The following is a 19,020-nucleotide window of genomic DNA, read 5'->3' on the forward strand; positions in this document are numbered from 1 at the left end:
AATGCTTTATTAAATACTATATTTTAAATCTATTCTTCTTTTTTATCAACATGTAAATTAATTTTAATTTATTCATTTGTTCACACCAGCAATCTGAGTGAAATAGAAAGTCGACTTCCGAAAGCAAAGCTGATAACTCTGTGTAAAAATGAGTCTATTTTGAAATGGATGTGTAACTGTGACCATGTGATGTACCAGGCTTTGGTGGAGATTCTCATTCCTGACGTCCTTAGACCTATTCCTAGTAAGTTGAACAGAGATGACGTCTTGTAAGATTTTGTGTGTGTGTGTGTGTGTGTGTGTGTGTGTGTGTGTGTGTGTGTGTGTGTGTGTGTGCGCGCCTGGTTATCTTGTGTTTGTAGTACCTTCTGGGAAATCTATGGGATTGATTCTGAAGACTGCAGAAGTAGTGTGTATGGACACTCTTAAGTTCTGTAGAGTAGAAAGACGTGTACCTAGAATAGGTGTCATCAGTGGATCTAGGATTTTGTAAAGAGGAATGCAGGAGCAGCCTGTGATGCTGTAGGGGTGGCAACACCTCCTGTACCCAGCTTTCCCTCCCCCATCAGGTAGGCATACCCTGCAGTGTGAGCAGCAGTACCTCAATCAGGTAAGGACCTTCCTTCCTTTCTGTCAATCCCACCTCCCGTCACCTCTGTGCTCATCTCCTCACCTCTGTTTCCCACTCCCATACCCTCCGCTGCTGCCATTCCTAGCTGTTGTGGGGATTGGGGGTGGAGGGAAGCTCCACAGCCATCCTTACTCTGCTTCAAATGGGCTGCACAGGGTGCCGGAGTCAGCCAGAGACAGTAGTAGTCATGGATGGGTTCCCTTCCCCCGTGCCTGCTCCTGAACTGGCAGAAAATATCCTGGGAGCAGGGAGGAGGAGCCTAGCCATCACTGCCATTCTTCGTGGCTGGGCCCAGTTCCCTGCAGAGTCCAGTTGGAGAGGGAAGGAATGGCTGTGAAGCCCCCTCACCCCCAGGTCTGCAGGGACGGTGTGAGCAACAGCAGTTATGGGGGGAATGGGAGGTTACAGAATGTGCCAGAGTTAAGGATGGGAGGAAAAGTCTTACTTCCTCCGGGATCTTAAGAAAAAGTCCCTAACTGCTGCTTCCATGAATGTGGGTTGTGTCTGTGCCATTGTGCCCCTTCCAGATGTGCCCCTGATTGTCACAGGCATTGCATTTAAAGAAAATAAGACTGGTAATTTCTACATATTTATAAAAAAGAGGATTAAAACATGCTTCCTGAAGGTTGTAGGGTATATTTTGCTGTGAAATATGCTTTGGTCATTATAGATTATATATTTTGCTGTGTCTGAATATGAAAAATGTGTTCCTTTGTTTTCTGGCTCTAGTCTACCTGATAGACTTCAATATGCTCTGGGTCTGAGCTATGATCCATGTGTGTCTGTTGGAGTATTTAAACTAACTTCAGTTGTCATTGCCTTAGGCCTTAGAGTAAATTACAAAAAATGTGGCTATCCTCTCTGACTTCAGCTTTGGACAACTAACAAGTTGTTGTTGATCCTCCAAGTATAGTAAAATCAGTAAGCTATTAATCCTGATGCTAAATTTTACTACTAAACACAATATAATGCTAATTCAAATGTGTTAGCCCTATTTATTTTTTCAGTTTAGCATGCTTCTTGTTCTATGTACCACATGAAAAAATCAAAAGATTTTTAAAAGAAAAATTTAAAGACTGACTAAAGTATTATGCTGCACAGTTGGTAATACTGCTGACTGTACTATGATTTCATAACTAAACAATAATTATCAAATTGTTTAACTCAGGAATACAGTTTCTTTTTTCAAAGTTGATTTTATTGGTACCTGTAACTGCTCAGGCAGTTTACCTTGCAGCTGTTTTTGATTTTTTTTTTAAATCTAATTTACCTTAGTTTCTAGCAAAGTTGACTTTATAAAATGTTTATTGTGTCAGGCATGTCATGCTAATATTGTCTATTAATAATAGTTAATAATATCTTACAGATAAAATCCATATCATTATATTAAATATTGTATTCTCTTCATGGACCAAACAGTAATCATTTCACAGTTAGGTTGGCTTAATGTTTTAAGAGATGGTGCCTCAAAAATAGCCTTGCAGCTAGCAAAATCACTTTCTGCGTGTGTCAATAAAAATACATCTATAATGTTTTCAGTTATTACAAACAGTTGAGAAAAAATTACACCCACAGCTTTATAAGAACATGCTCCTGACCTTTGCTTGTTACTGAAACAGAATTGGACTTCACTATATACAGAATATTATTTACAGTACGAAAAAGGTTGACAATATGACTCAAAGATCAAAAGTTAGCCATTTAAATATATTTCCATCGATGTAGTAGGAAAAAATAATGTTAGATGGTTATTTTTCTTTATCAAGCTATAGAGATGTTACAGGTGACCTCTATCTTTTTATAAACTGAATAAACTAATAAACCTTTTAAATTAATTCATTTTGATTTATGCTTGATATAGTCTACTTTTCTAATATAAAATGTAAGAAGATGGAATCTTATTTTTAAGCACATGTAATTCACCTTTAACAAATAGGCAAAAAAAATGCAAGATTTCAGAAATTGAGTTAAGGCTTAAATTTAGAAGAAAAAAACAATTAATTTTGTCTTTCCTTCACACAAGTTTTTTTTTTTTTATTTAAACATGATTATGAAAATGAAGCTGCCATGGAAAATGTTAATGTATATATCTGTACACTGATTCTTGTTTCAAAATTGCTTTTTCCTTGCCTTCCACTTCTTTCTTTTGTGCTTTCTATTAACCCCCAGAGAAGTTTCATAGGCTAGCTGAGTGATTACTAGCCTATGACATGTTCCTGCCTACTCTCTGTTTATTTAATAAAATAAAAGAAATAGCATTAATGCAAGGTTTTAGAAAAGGGCTCATGCATGGAGCATTTCTGTCTAAGCTGATAGCTACTTAGGTTTTTGGTCCATTTCATGTACATTCTGATTGCCAAAAATGACAGAATATTTATATTTGGAAAAAAATGTAGCAATGGATGAATGTACTATTAAACAGATTTGGATAATTGTACATACGGTTTTGGGAATTCTTGTTATTTGCACAATTTTCAGATTTCTTATTAAAAATCTCTTCTGATCTAAGGATTGCCCTTTACCAAGAGGCCTCTTCATATCATTTCTGGGTATCCAGCTGGCTTTCTACTAGGGCTGTGCGAAGCTTCAGTCATCAATCTGATTCGGAAGAGATTTGGCCCAATTTGGCAACCGAATCTCTGAATCTGAATTGAATCGGGAGACCCATTAAAAGGTCCAAATTGAATCCGAAGCCTCCAAATTGATTTGAAAAATATTCAAAGAGATTTAGAGATTCGGATCGGCTGGGGAGAGGCAGGCACAGCCAGGCAGCTGCACGTTCTCCCTCAGCTCCTCCGGCTGTGTCTGTCTTTCTCCAGGTGGGGGGAGCCACAGAAGAAGGCCCCATGGCTGCTGTGCCCGGGCCTCTCCCCCACCTGGCCCCAGCCTCCCGGCACTTCAAAAAAAAGGAAAAAAAAAAAAGCCCTGGTCGCACTCATCGGCTGCAGCAGTGGGGATCAGGGCCTTTGGGAATTCGTGGCAGACCCTCCCCCTGCACAGCATGGGGTAGCGGAGATCGCCCCCCCCCCCCCCCCCCCACCTGGCACCACCTGTGCAACATTTTTTTTTTATTTTTTTTTTAAGTGCCAGGAGGCTGGGCCTGGGCAGGACAGCCATGGGGGCTTCTCCTGCAGCTCCCCCCACCGGAAAGAGGCAGGCACGGCCGGAGGAGCTGCAGGAGAACCTGCAGCCACCCGGCTGTGCCTGCTTCTCCCTGGCCAATCTGAATCTCCGAATCAGTGCTGGATCTCCAATTCTGATTCAGCCAAATCGAATGGGGACAGTGATTCAAATCACTGAATCAAATCACTGTCCTTCTAATTGGCCGAATCCGAATCCAAATCAAATACTTCCCTATTCGCACAGGCCTACTTTCTACCTATACCTCCATGTTTTCAGAGAGAAATGATTTATTTTTTCAGTATTTAGAAGGAGCTAGCTAACCAGCTAAATAACCTAGCTAATCCCTTCTGAGGAATTAGAGCAGACAAGGTGACCCACTTTCCCCCAAATCCCCCATTTCTTGGCATTGTAATTCCTGCTTCCAGGTAGAGAAAAATCTCTCCTACTTACTGCAATAAGATAGGTGGCGGCTCTAGGGACTTAGTGGCTAGTGTCATCAGAACTGAAATGGCTGAACTAGATAAATTAACTGGATCCTGGAAGAGGCAAGAATTTCTTAGGGTGATATCTTTTATTGGACCAACTATGTAGTTGGAATAAAGTTAGACAACCTTTCAAATACAAGACATTCTTCCTCAGATCTCTGATCCCAGGAAGCCAGGCACTGCATAGTAGGGCTGTGTGAAGCTTTAGTTGCTGATTCTCCAAATCCAAATCAAATCAGGAGACCTTTTAATCTGTCTGAATCAAATTGGAACCCTCCGAATCAATTTGGAGAGATTTGGAAAGATTTGATGATTTGGACATAGACACAGCTTTAAATGTTTTTTCTACATACCTCAAGGTACCAGGCAGCTTGTGAATGCTGAGATGCTGGGGCGGATGGAGCATCCCACGGGAGCGCTGGGCAGTCCCCAGTGTGCTTGGCAGCAGACCTGGAAGTGGACCAGAAGCACTTCCAGCCCACTTCTGGGTCCACCAGGGAACATGTGGGGGATTCCCCCGCCACCTCCCGGCTCAGCAACTGGTGCCTCCTGGGTCTGGGGTGGGCGTGTGGGGTCACCCTAAGAAATCTTTGCCTCTGACATAAAGCCTGACATCTTTTTTTGTCTTCTAGATTTTCAGTATTTCGATTTTGCAAAAGTTGCACCAGTTGTCACTTAGTTGAGCCATCAAAAATGTCAGTATGAAAAGAGGAAATTAATTCTAAATTCTGAAGAGAAGACAGCAAGTTAAATCTCCCATTTGGAAAAGCTTTAAAAAAAAAAAAAAAGTTAATGAAAATTTTTAATTTAGGAAAAAAGGCCAAATTTCAGAGAAAGAAATGCTTTTCCTTCAAAAAAATTATTTATTTTCAATTCTGACATAAGTGGAAATATTTAGTGTCTTCCTAGAGCTGTGCAGTAACAGCATTGCTGCAGTAACAGGGATTGTAAATCTCTGTCCATGGAATCTTCTTTTCTCCTCCAAGGCCAAGCAGGTAGCATGTTAGTTGTGGGAAGGGTAAGCTTCTCATCCCCTGATATGGAGGAGGAGGATGGGTATCTCAGCCTTCTTTGGCATTCTGTAGTCAGGAATATTTCTCTGTGTTCTTCCAGGTTTTTTGTTTCAACCAGATCACCATCTGCAACTGCTGGAAATCTTGCAAGTGATCATGTTTAGGCTACATGGGGGGCAAGGAGAAAGGGATTTGGTGGTAGGGGTCTGCTACAGACCCCCACACCAAGGGGAAGAAATAGATGCGGGGCTCCTGAGGCAACTCTCGGAGACCATAAAAGCTAAAGAGGCGGTAGTCATGGGGCACCTAAATTACCCGGACATCTCCTGGGAGATGCAGACAGCAAAGTCTCACCGCTCACGCAGGTTTCTAACCTGTGTACAGGACCTCCACCTGACACAGGAGGTACATGGTCCCACTAGGGGGAATGCCATACTGGATCTGGTATTGGCAACAGGGGATGACATGGTAGGGGACCTCCAGATCGGTAGCCATCTGGGGGACAGTGATCACCTAATAATGGAATTCACCATAAGACATCGAGAGGGTAAGGTAACTAGTAGGGTGAAAGTGCTAGACTTTAGGAAAGCTGATCTCAATGCACTCAGGCGATTAGTCAAGGACGCGCTGCAGAGTAGGAGTTTTGAAGGGATGGGAACCCAAGAAGGGTGGCTGTGCCTTAAGGAAACGATCCTTCGGGCACAAAGCAAGACGATCCCCGAGCGAGGCAAAAGAGGGAAAGGGGCCAGGAGGCTTCAATGGCTGACCAGAGAAATCCAGGGCAGCCTAAGGGCCAAAAGGGGAGCACATAAAAAGTGGAAACAGGGTGAGATCACTGAAGATGAATATACCTCCTCTGCTCGTGCTTGTAGGGAGGCAGTTAGGCGGGCCAAAGCTACCATGGAGCTGAGGATGGCAACCCAAGTAAAAGACAACAAGAAATTGTTTTTTAGATATATTGGGAGTAAAAGGAAGGCCCAGGGAGGAATAGGACCACTGCTAAATGGGCAGAAACAATTGGTGACAGGCAGGGGGGACAAGGCTGAACTCCTCAACGAGTTCTTTGCCTCAGTGTTCCTAAGTGAGGGGCACGACAAGTCTCTCACTGGGGTTGTAGAGAGGCAGCAGCAAGGCGCCAGACTACCATACATAGATCCTGAGGTGGTGCAGAGTCACTTGGAAGAACTGGATGCCTTTAAGTTGGCAGGCCCAGATGAGCTCCATCCAAGGGTGCTGAAGACACTGGCTGACATCATTGCAGAGCCACTGGCGGGAATATTCAAATGCTCGTGGCGCACGGGCCAAGTCCCGGAGGACTGGAAAAGGGCTAACGTGGTCCCCATTTTCAAAAAGGGGAGGAAGGAGGACCCGGGCGACTATAGGCCAGTCAGTCTCACCTCCATCCTTGGTAAAGTCTTTGAAAAAATTATCAAGGCTCACATTTGTGAGAGCCTGGCAGGGCAAATTATGCTGAGGGGAAACCAGCACGGGTTTGGGGCAGGCAGATCGTGCCTGACCAATCTAGTCTCTTTCTATGACCAGGTTACGAAACGCCTGGACACAGGAGGAGGGGTGGATGTCGTATACTTAGACTTCAGGAAGGCCTTCGATACGGTATCCCACCCCATACTGGTGAACAAGTTAAGAGGCTGTGATGTAGATGACTACACAGTCCGGTGGGTGGCGAATTGGCTAGAGGGTCGCACCCAAAGAGTCGTGGTGGATGGGTCGGTCTCGACCTGGAAGGGTGTGGGCAGTGGGGTCCCGCAGAGCTCGGTCCTTGGACCGATACTCCTTAATGTCTTCATCAGTGACTTGGACGAGGGAGTGAAATGTACTCTGTCCAAGTTTGCAGATGACACAAAGCTATGGGGAGAAGTGGACACGCCGGAGGGCAGGGAACAGCTGCAAGCAGACCTGGACAGGTTGGACAAGTGGGCAGAAAACAACAGGATGCAATTCAACAAGGAGAAATGCAAAGTGCTGCACCTAGGGAGGAAAAATGTCCAGCACGTCTACAGCCTAGGGAATGACCTGCTGGGTGGCACAGAGGTGGAAAGGGATCTTGGAGTCCTAGCAGACTCCAAGATGAACATGAGCCGGCAGTGTGACAAAGCCATCAGAAAAGCCAATGGCACTTTATCATGCATCAGCAGATGCATGACGAATAGGTCCAAGGAGGTGATACTTCCCCTCTATAGGGCGCTGGTCAGACCGCAGTTGGAGTACTGCGTGCAATTCTGGGCGCCACACTTCAAGAAGGATGCGGATAACCTGGAGAGGGTCCAGAGAAGGGCAACTCGTATTGTCAAGGGCCTGCAGACCAAGCCCTACGAGGAGAGACTAGAGAAACTGGACCTTTTCAGCCTCCGCAAGAGAAGGTTGAGAAGCGACCTTGTGGCTGCCTTTAAGTTCATCACGGGGGCACAGAAGGGAGTTGGTGAGTATTTATTCACCAAGGCGCCCCTGGGGGTTACAAGAAACAATGGCCACAAGCTAGCAGAGAGCAGATTTAGATTGGACATTAGGAAGAACTTCTTCACGGTTAGAGTGGCCAAGGTCTGGAACGGGCTCCCAAGGTACCCTGGGGGTCTTCAAGAGGAGGTTAGATGAGTATCTAGCTGGGGTCATCTAAACCCAGCACTCTTTCCTGCTTATGCAGGGGGTCGGACTCGATGATCTATTGAGGTCCCTTCCAAACCTAACATCTATGAATCTATGTTCTCTTATTATTAGCACGTCATAGATTCTAGGGTTGGAAGGGACCTCAGTGGGCCATCTAGTCCACCCCCCTGCCCCTAGCAGGCAAGAAAGGGGTTCCCAAACCTGTGATAATGTGATCCTAGCCAGGTGCCTGTCCAGTCTCCTCTTGAAGACCCCCAAGGATGGGGTGAGTACCACCTCCCTTGGAAGCCCATTCCAGATCCTGGCAACCCTGACTGTGAAGAACTTTTTCTAATGTCCAGTATAAACTTACTTTCTAGTAGCTTATGGCCATTGTTCCTTGTTGTTCCAGGGGGTGCCCTGGTGAACAGATCATCGCCTACTTCATGTTGCTCTCCCTTTATGAATTTGTACTCCATCACAAGGTCCCCTCTCAGTCTTCTCTTACAGAGGCTGAAGAGGTTAAGGTCCCTTAGCCTTTCCTCATAAGGCCTTCCCTGCAGGCCTCCAATCAGACGAGTGACTCTTCTTTGGAACCTCTCCAAGTTGTCCACATCCCGCTTGAACTGGACACAGTACTCCAGCTGCAGTTTAACTAGTGCCGCATAGAGAGGGAGAATCACCTCCCTGGATCTGTTTATGAAGTACCTATGGATGCACGACAGGGTGTGATTGGCTCTGTCAACTGCTTCATCACATTGGCGAGTCATGTTCATCCTGGAGTCAACAGTGACTCCAAGGTCTCTTTCTGACTCAGTGGTGCTAAGAAGGTCGTCCCCCAGCCTGTAGGTATGATGGCAGTTCTTTCTCCCTAGATGCAGCACCTTGCACTTATCCTTATTGAATTGCATCCTGTTGCTCTCTGCCCACTTCCCCAACCTGTCTAGGTCAGCCTGGATCTGGTTCCTCCTCTCCAGGGTGTTAGCTTCACCCCATATTTTTGTGTCATCTGCAAATTTGGACAGGGTGCTTCCCACCCCCTCACCCAGATCACTGATGAAGATGTTGAACAGCACCAGCCCCAGAACTGAGCCCTGAGGGACTCCACTGCACACATCTTTCCAGGTTGACACTGACCCATCCACCACCACTCTCTGAGTGCAACCCTTGAGCCAGTTTGCTACCCAGTCTACCATATAATTATCCAAGGCAAATCTCCTCAGTTTATTAATAAGGATGTTATGGGATACCATGTCAGAGGCCTTCTTGAACTCCAGATAGATAATATCCACCTCAACTCCTGCATCTAAACATTTGGTGACCTTGTCATAAAAGGAAACTAGGTTAGCCAGGCAGGACCTGCCTGCTATAAACCCATGTTAGTTACCCCTCTGCATCACATTAGCCAGTGGGCTCCCACAGATGTGCTCCTTGATAATTTTTTCTAGGATTTTCCTAGGGATAGAGGTAAGGCTGACTGGTCTATATTTCCCTGGATCCTCCTTCCTCCCCTTCTTAAAAATTGGGACGACATCAGCCCTCTTCCAATCCTCCGGAACCTGACCCAAGCACCGTGAGTATATCCTTGCCAGTGTTTCAGCTATGACACTCACTAATTCCTTCGTTACCCGTGGGTGGAGTCCCTCCAGTCCTGGTGATTTGAACACGTCCAGTCCCTCCAAGTGTCCTTTTACCGTGTTGGCACTGACAGTTGGTCAGCTGATGTTCCCCTTGTTGGTGTCCATGATGCATATTGAGGGTTCGTCTAGATTCCTAGTTAAGAAGACAGAGGCAAAAAACTCATTGAAGAGCTCTGCCTTGTCCCTGCTATCCGTCACTAAGTCCCCCCCTGCCTGTCCTGTAGGGGTCCTATGCTACCCTGCACTGTCTTTTTGCTCCAAACATACCTAAAGAAGGACTTTTTATTGTCCTTAATCCCTGCTGCTAGCCTGAGTTCTAGAGCTGCCTTGGTCTTCCTGACTGACTCCCTGCAGGTGTGGGCCAAGGAAGTGTACTCCTTGCTAACTACCCCCTGCTTCCACTTCCTGTATGCTTCATAAAATATTAAGGTATTTAAAGTTAAAATCCAAGCTTCTGTGCATGCTAATCCATACCAATTATTTTGAGATTTGACCATCATAATGAACCATCAATTTCTGTTGTTATATCTTCAAGTACAACAGATGTAAAAAGACCCCTTTAAATCTAGAACTTTACAAACTTGCCTTCAGGGTGCCACATTTTGTTTGAATTGTTTCCACTTAAGTATTCTCCTGCCATAGAAAATTGCTTTCGTGCTCCAAGCCTTTCTGTAGAAGATCAGCACTTTTAGTTCTGAAGGCAGCACCATCAGACATGTTATTAATTAAACAAATAGTACTGTTCCTTATGCTATTTCAGAAACTTCGGCCATTGTCCAGATAGACTGTAACAAATTAAAAGCAACTCAAGTCACTTTCCCTGTTCACTTCATGTCAGATTCACCATGCAGCTGTCTAAACTAGTTTCTTTTCTGTAGTAGCAAATATGTTTGAAGAATGTTGAAAGGAATGCAGATGTTTGAGTCCTTTGTTTGCCAGACAGGTTTACATTCACTGGTACCAAAAAAAAATTAAAATGATTTATTTCCTCCATTAAAAAAAAAAAAAAAGGTTTTGGTTTTAGTTTTTGTAGTAAAGGCCTGGCACGGATTCAGGTAGCATGCATGCACTTGACTGAAACAAAGATGACAGAGACTTTGTTTTATATTTAGATTGAAACATTTGAAATTCTTTAGAAATTCATGGTATTTCTATATAATCTATCTTAGATACCATAAGAGAAATTTCCTGAGGTGGAAGCTAGAATTTCTCTTATTCTCATCCATTTCTCTCTTTCTTCATAACTAAAGAGACTTCTTTCTATAGAGATGTCCTTTAGCTCTTTTTTCCATATTTATTTTTAAGGCAGATTGGAGATGCTTTGTTCTGCAACACAATTATATGAAAGAGATGTGTACAGTGGGGGTGTCAAAGATAAGGCCCACAGGCCAGATTTGGAGCATAGAGCTGTGTTATCTGACCTGGGGGGCTCCCTAGGGGCCTGGAGATTTGGCAGCAGGTTAAGTGGTGGCAATAGCAGTACAGACAGTGGCAAGACAAAACATTGTGTCTTCTGGCCCATGGGGCTGCCCTCAAGGCTGGAAATTTGGCAGCAGAAGATGCAGCAGTTGCAGTGCCTCTGTGAATAGCGGCAGTTAGCATTGTCACCACCAATTTTTTGTTCCCTATGAGCCAGATGACATGGCTCTGCACTCCAGATCTGGCATATAGTTGTCCCCAAGTGACAGGTCCAAAACGCTGGATGAGTTTAATGCTCTTTTGTTACACTAGCTTTTGTTATGCAGTCTGTGGCCATGAAAACAGATTTGGTCTTAAACAACTAGATGCCATGAACTTGATCTTCCTGCATTTAATGTCTGTATGTAAGAATTTTTATTATGTTTTACATAAGTTTGTACAGTTAATCAATAAGCATACAGCAGTAAAATTGCACAGACTCAAAAGTGTGCTTGAAGCTTGATGAACAAGTAAAAAGTCTGTTCTTGTCCTAAAAATCTCTTGAACAAACCTATTCTCATAACATTTCCAGCCTACCTTCTCAGAATCACAACTCTGCTAAGTTTCAGCTAAGCATCTGAAATGGGGACTAATCTTGTAAACCTAACCAGACTTACCCATCACTAGTCTGTGCTTCAGATTTAAAAATAAAACAATACATTATGATGACAATGTTTTTATTTTTGAAAGATTTGACTCATTCTAATAAAACTTATGAAGGAAAAGGCTTATTATACATTTAGTAGTAAGTAGACATTTTTCAAAAGATGTGACTTCTCTTTTCTGTTAATTCTTACTCTCCCAAAAATGTAGTTTCTTAAAAAGAGTCAGATAAATCCTCAGTTGTAGAAGTGTGCATTGTTTCATCTAAGATGTCAGTGAAAATCTAATAACCATTTGTTTTCCCTTTCTAGTTTTTTTATATCAATATTAGGACAGCAATTTTCTTCCTAAAACTTGATTGCTGTGGGAGAGTTCTTGTTTCCCTTTCTAAGTATAGCCCCCTAATCCCATCTTTTCCATCTATCTTGCTTTAAAAATTAGAACCTTTTCTTCTTGGAGAAATGCAAACTGGTGTCATCTTTTGGGGTCGAGACTCAAGTCACCCCTTAGAAAATGCTAGTTTTTAGCTTTCATTCATTTTTTGATTACAGAAAAAAATAGCAGAGCAGTTCTTCTGTTGCAACAAACTCAGAGAGACCAAGACAGATCACGATGCTTTTGATACTGTGGATTCCTATTTGAAATCTGTGGGTTTGTCTTGTGAATCATGCAGTTGTTTGTACGTTTGTCAGTGGTAATATTGTGCAGTACCCCAAAGCATCCTTAAAAGAATCTCACTGCACCCGAGGACATCATGGCACCTCAGTTAAGAATTACCTGACTGCTTGATAGGTCTATATTTTTGAACACCTGTTTGAATACATTAATGCTTTGGGAGATATACTGGGAAAGGGAGAAGGGCTCAACAGTGATGAGTAACCCCCTTTGCTATCAGTTATACCCATTGTTATATTTTGCTGATTGATCTTGCCTTTGAGTACTGCACATTGCATTTTGTTCTTCAAAACTGAACTAAGAAGCCCTTTATGGTAATGGAGAAACCAACATTGAGCTTCTTTGAGAACACTATTCTCAAAGAACTGTCAGGGTTAATATTGTAACACTGACACTTTTAGCAGCATCTCACCACCCTGCATAGAAAAAGCTCTTGTTAGTTGAACTGGAAGGTTGAAAAGTTATTATCTAAAATATTTAGAGAATCCTATCTTTCCTGTTAGATACAAAGCAGTTGTTACAATTCTTCCTTTATAAAACTCCCTGAAGCAGTATTCACCCCGGGCCATACACTTTGAAAGTATCTTAAATGAGGAAGTCACTTCTGTTTGCTAAAGCTGAAAAAAGAATTGTTGGATGTTATCGTGTGAATGACAAATTTATGCCTAAACTGGATAACTGTCTTAAGTCAATAAATGCAGCAGATCTCAGTGTAGAATATTCAAGTATTGAGGATACAGAGAATTGAGTACAGGCACCTTGACATCTTTTTCATTCTGTTTTTATTCTTTAATGTTTAGGTGCCTTGACCCAAGCCATTCGCAATTTTGCAAAAAGCCTTGAAGGTTGGCTTTCCAATGCCATGAACAATATTCCACAGAGAATGATACAAACCAAGGTAAATTAAGTAACCACTGTTTTCTTCACTTTAGTTTTGAACAAAAGTGGCATTATGTAATAGTGTATTGGAATGACATTAGCAAAAATAGCAGTAGTTTAATAATTACAGCAAATGTTTTTATATTTAGGCTGGAATCCGAGCATAAAAGAGGTGTGGGAAATTAGTTTATTGACAAAACAATTTGAAAGAAAAAAGGGAAGACTATTTAATCTGGAGTATAGTGTTTTGTTTCATAAATAAAGTTCACAGAAAATAAAGTAGAAAATATTGTCAAGGAACAAGTTGATCTACAATTAACATAAGTGCAATATAATACTAGGAAATTAATTTCTTCATAGGTTGCCGCTGTAAGTGCCTTTGCCCAGACTCTGCGAAGATACACATCTCTTAATCACCTGGCTCAGGCAGCTCGTGCCGTGCTTCAGAACACATCTCAAATTAACCAGATGCTCAGTGACCTCAACCGTGTTGATTTTGCCAATGTCCAGGTAAACAGTGATTTTAGAGAAGAGAGTTTTATAAAATATCCCTGTTATTTTCCTCAGAACTCTGAGCATTAGTATTAGCTTTCATTCTACCACTGACAGAGTGCAACAAGCACACATTTCAGATTTTTGTGAGTGGTTTTCTGCAAACCTTCAGTCCCCAAGAAGGAAGGACACCAAGGCTGTTCTGCGTTTTTATTTTCTCTGGGGTTTTCTATTTTCAGCCAAATATGTCAGGCTAACTTAAATTTATGGAGATGATAATACAGAGTCCATTGCTATTAGAACCAAGGTCTCTCTTTTAAGATGAAGTATATGGCTATAGCCATGCTCTGCTGCATATGTCCAAAAGTAGCTAGCTGTTTTGCCATGTGTCTAGCGTAAGTACCTTGCTAACCTTATTTAATCATGAGAGAGTAGCACTGTTGTACAGTAATTAAAAAGGGGCATTATAGAATTTAGACTTTGATTCCAGTTTCTCTGCAAATGTTTTATATACCTGACTAGTCTTTGTTCAAACATCACAGCTTTCTGTTACTATGCCTGCCTCCCTGGTGCCTATGCCCCTCCTCTCCACTTGTTTCCCTCTCCTTCCTGTCCCTGCCCCCTCCCCCACTGCTCTGGCTCCAGTCCCACCTAGCCAGGCAGCAGCAGTTGTGGCAGTGGCAGCTCTGGCCCCAGTCCCAGCCCTGGGCCAGAGCTGCCACTGCCACTGCTGCCTGGCTGGGTGGGAGCTAGAGCCACCATGTGCTGAACAGGGTCAGAGCCACAATGGAGGGTAAGGAACAGCTGGAAGAGGGGAGCAGGTGATGGGCTGAGAATTGGGGGCACAATGGCTGCAACTCCAACCCTGAGCCTAAGCAGCTTGCAGCATCTCCTGTCCTCACCTCTTCCACCTTGTACTCAAATCCAAGACAAGGGGCTTTTTTCCACATGTTGACTAAGAAAACTCATCTTGGATTGGAGTAAAAACAGTACTTTGACTTAGCAAATAGGTCTTATCTCTTTAGTTGACTCACTGACATTCCCTCCATTTTATTATACTCTGTTACTATTCTATCACTCTTTCCACCCTGTTATTACTGTGCTACCAGCAACACAACCAATTCCTTAAGTTTTTACTAGAAAAATTAGTAATAAGGAAAGTTAAAAAAAATCTCATTTGAAAATTAGCATTTCAGAATTGCAATTTAAGGGTTTTTTATTTCAAACGTTCAGTAGTTTTGCAACCCATTTGAATATTTTATTTTTTTTACCCTTTTTAAAAAATGAGATTGTGGAATCTTAAAAATGAAATGGGGCCATTAATTTACCTAGCACGAGTAGCTTGTCTTCTGTTGAGTTAATCTCCTAATCCTTCGGATGAACATTCTTCTGTAAATATGTGAATAAACCTCATGTACTGATCTGCCTTAAAGAGTGCCATGTACTGTTACAGGAGCAGGCTTCCTGGGTGTGCCAGTGTGATGACAACATGGTTCAGAGACTAGAAACAGACTTCAAGATGACTCTACAGCAGCAGAGCACTCTGGAGCAGTGGGCTGCCTGGCTTGATAATGTCATGATGCAAGCGTTGAAACCATATGAAGGAAGACCCAGCTTTCCAAAAGCAGCAAGGCAATTTCTGCTAAAATGGTCTTTCTACAGGTAGTACCTAAAATGTATCTAAAAATGTTTTTACTGTGTTTTATACTTCACTCTTCGTTTGTACGTACACATGCTCACATATTAACATTGAGGAAAAAATGAGATCAGAACATGTAGTCCTAATGACTAAAGGTCCCATGTTATTCTACAGAACAAGAGCACTATTGTGTTTACACAAATCCAAGACAATGCTGAATTTAAGGTGACCCCACAGTAATTAAATTCTATATCTGTGTAGGCAACCCCCAGCACAAGTGCCAGAGTGTAACACACAAAGGCATTTTGCTTGACACACACACCTCGGGGAAGGGGCCAAGGATGCATGGCCACAACAAGGTTCAGGCTCCTCGCAGCTCCCCTGCCAACATCTTCCCCTGGCACACCAACGTCGTACAAGTTGAGCATGCGCGTGTTTTTGGCACTCTGCCCAAAAACATTGCTGACTTCTGTTCTATATACTGTATTTATTCAGATATAAGATGAGGGTCCTCCCTCCCCATCTGCATGGGGGAAAAGCTCGTCACCACATATTCACATACTAAGTGGAGCGGGGTGCAGGCAGCTGCTGTAGCTCTGACTTTGGCCCTGGCCCTTTTTCCCCTTTGAAGCTTCTGCCCCCCACCCTCTTATTTTCCTCCCCCTTACTGCCAGGCACAGCTCAGCTCTGGCTCAGGGGTCATTTCTGGGCACAGAGCACATGGAAACTCCTTCCCCTGCCCAGCCAGTCAGCAGTGCCAGCACTGCTGCATGGCCAGCAAGAGCTGAGCTTTCACATGCTGTGCTCTGGGGCAGAACATCCTGAGCAGCGTCTAACAGTATGGGGGGGAGGGGAAGAGATAGAAACTGGGGGAAGCTGGGGGGGGGGGGAAGAGGCAGAGATTGGGGCAAGAACAGGGAGGGGCAGAGACTGTAGGGAGCTGGGGACTGGAGGTGCAAGTGGCGTAGGGGCAGGAAGGTGGCAGGGAAAAGTGGCAAAGCAGCCACCTGACTTTGTCTCCCCCTTCTAGCCAGCACTTTCCCTGATGTAGCAGTGTATGGTGGGGTGGGGGTGGGTTAATTCAAGACAACCCTCCAATACTTAGATGCTATAACTGAAAAATTATAACAAATTTATACATTTTCTAAATACAGACTAATTATTGGGGGTCTGCTTTATATTCAGGGTTGCCTTATATTCGAGTAAATACAGTATATCAAAAATTTATAAATTTGTTTACAATTTTCCAAATATGGAATCTAATTAGTGGAGAGCCATCTTAAATTCATCTCACCCACCATTACAGTGGAGAAAGTGCAGGGCACGCAGTGGAGGAGGCACTGGGGAAGGCTTTAGAGAAGGCAGGCAATGGGGGAGTCAAGCCACCTGATGCCTGTCCCCCCACCACTTGCCCCCACTTTTCCCTGCCTGCCTCCTGAGCACTTGCACCTCACCCCACCCCCCCACACCTCATGGAGCCTGGGCTGAAGCTGCCACCACCACCGCTGCTACCAAGCCAGGCCGGGCCTGGTGCTGGAGCAACCATGTGCTGTGTGTCCTGAGCTGCAGGGCCAGAGCCCTGCCAGAACTAGAAGGAAAGTAATGGGGAGCAGAGGCTGTGGGGGGCCAAATAGTGGGGACACAGAAGTGGCAGAGGATGGTGTGGGGGTAGACAACAGTGGGGACAGATGCCAGAGGAAGCAGGCATGGGGGGCAAGTAGCAGGAGGGCAGGGGGCATAGGCAGGAAGGAGGGTAAGTGGTGGAGGGGACGGACAGCAAGAGGCATGGTGTGCGGGGATAAGGGGCAAAGGTCAGGCTGCTTGACCCCCCGCACCTTCTGCCCCCCCCATGCCTCCCTATCACCTTGCTTACTATTGCCTCCCCCCAGCTACTTTCCCTGCTTTCCCCACTGCAGATTGGGGGGGAGGGGGGGGCAGACACATTTAAGACAGCTTTCCAATAATTCAGTTCTAGGCTGGAAATTAAAACAAATTTATACATTTCTCATGTATAGAATCTGATCAGTGGGGGGTCATCCTAAATTCATGTTCCTCTCTGATTCAGGTAAATACCTGTGGCTGGCAACCTAAAATTAGCTCTCCTTCTCTTACCAGAATAGAGCTAGCAAATAAAGTATATTCTATGTGTTTCTGGTTGGTAGATATATGCATGCGTTGCATTATTCAGGGGTGTAGGCTGTAGCCATGTTGGTCTAAGGACATAGGTAGACAAGGTTCTTTGGGTAAATCTGATCTCTTTTATCAGATTTACCCAAATTGGTAGTAAGATGGTCAAGTTGGTCTAATAAAAGAGATCAGATTTATCCAAATAATTTTGTCTGCTTTGCATTATTTCATTTTTTCTATCTATGTAAAGTACATTGACAGAATTATCATAATACCACGTTTGTTGAACTCTTTTTTGTTTCTTTTTTCCATTTGAGGACTGGGATTTCAAAGGACTGTTTTTGCATATGCCCAATTTGTGTGTATGCTTTTAAGTGTGCGCACAAATTGGAACACTCTCACAAACCTACCGGAGATTTTGCTTGCATAAAAAACTTCTACCCTTGAAAATTTGGCTAGTGTTTTTTAAGGCAGATTCTCTCTCAGATAATTTTTTAGAGAAAGGGGATAGTTTGTTGCAAAAACGCTTCTGTAAAGCTCATATAACATAACTCACCTAGTTTATTTAATCCAGTCTATTTGAAAGTTAAACCTAGTCAATTTACTTTTGAGAACTGTTTTGTATTTTCAGAATAGTGCAATGCATCGTATCTATAGTATTCAGACAAACAGTATTCTTAGCATCTTTTCTGCATTACTGTCTTTGACCTTGCATTCCAAAGACCCCACAGCAGAAGAATTCATGTTTGCGGATGTTTGTTTCAGAAGTTTCTGCTTGGAATCAGTTCTTCTAACGGATAAAGCATATAATTGTAACCATGAGTTGTCGTGTTTATTTTATATCACTACATATAACTATAATATTTTCCATTTCTAAACAGTTCAATGGTGATTCGAGATTTAACCTTGCGCAGTGCTGCTAGCTTTGGCTCTTTTCATTTGATCCGCCTGCTTTATGATGAATACATGTTTTACTTAGTAGAGCATCGTGTTGCTCAAGCAACTGGAGAGACACCTATAGCAGTTATGGGAGAGGTAAGCTAATGTATAAGAGACATGTATTAGATTTAAATGAACTTAGAGTAAACCTTTGCAAAATTTCTGAAATGACTGTTTAAATGTGCATTTTCGACACGTAAAAAGAAGGTTAGTAACATATCTGCTGTAGGTATATGCATGGTATCAGACACGTCATAAGTCTCATTGTATTTAGTAAGTTTATGTATAGAAATCTTTTGGTTTCGATAGTCATATGAATAAAATTAAGCCTACACATAGGTATTTGCAGAACAAGACATAAAATGGGTACCAACAGTATTCTTTGCATTCTACAACATAAACATCTCTCACACCAGTCAGAAAAGACCCTGACAAAAATGTCAGATATATTATATATATTTTTTTTTTTTTAAATAGGACTTCATATTTTACTTACTTTCACCATTTTCATTGCTGAGGCATTGTCTTTAGCATTGATTTCTGTACTATAAGAAAGGACATAACAGGTCTTTCTGGGACTAGAAAGCATGTTGGTAAATTAAATGAACTCCTTTTGGCTGTTCACGATATCCTCACCTCTACGTTTTTTGTCAGAGAAACAAGCCAGCTGTAAAGATTTTTCTGCATGTGGCCACATACATTGTTGATGCTG

At 43.0% G+C, this 19,020-nt stretch overlaps 1 protein-coding gene across 3 annotated transcripts in view; it reads left to right on the plus strand.

Annotated features, from left to right (window-relative positions):
- RFX3 (regulatory factor X3) overlaps positions 1-19,020 on the plus strand; it is a 283,524-nt gene that overhangs the window by 254,624 nt on the left and 9,880 nt on the right. For all 3 annotated transcript variants that reach the window (XM_019478106.2, XM_059724759.1, XM_059724760.1), the window contains 5 exons: positions 90-244; positions 13,033-13,130; positions 13,472-13,621; positions 15,057-15,265; positions 18,251-18,404. In XM_019478106.2, the coding sequence (XP_019333651.1) occupies positions 90-244; positions 13,033-13,130; positions 13,472-13,621; positions 15,057-15,265; positions 18,251-18,404 (766 nt within the window). The remainder of the gene's footprint in view (positions 1-89; positions 245-13,032; positions 13,131-13,471; positions 13,622-15,056; positions 15,266-18,250; positions 18,405-19,020) is intronic.

This window comes from Alligator mississippiensis, chromosome 3 (assembly GCF_030867095.1).
Source record: "Alligator mississippiensis isolate rAllMis1 chromosome 3, rAllMis1, whole genome shotgun sequence".
Lineage (NCBI taxonomy): Eukaryota > Metazoa > Chordata > Crocodylia > Alligatoridae > Alligator > Alligator mississippiensis.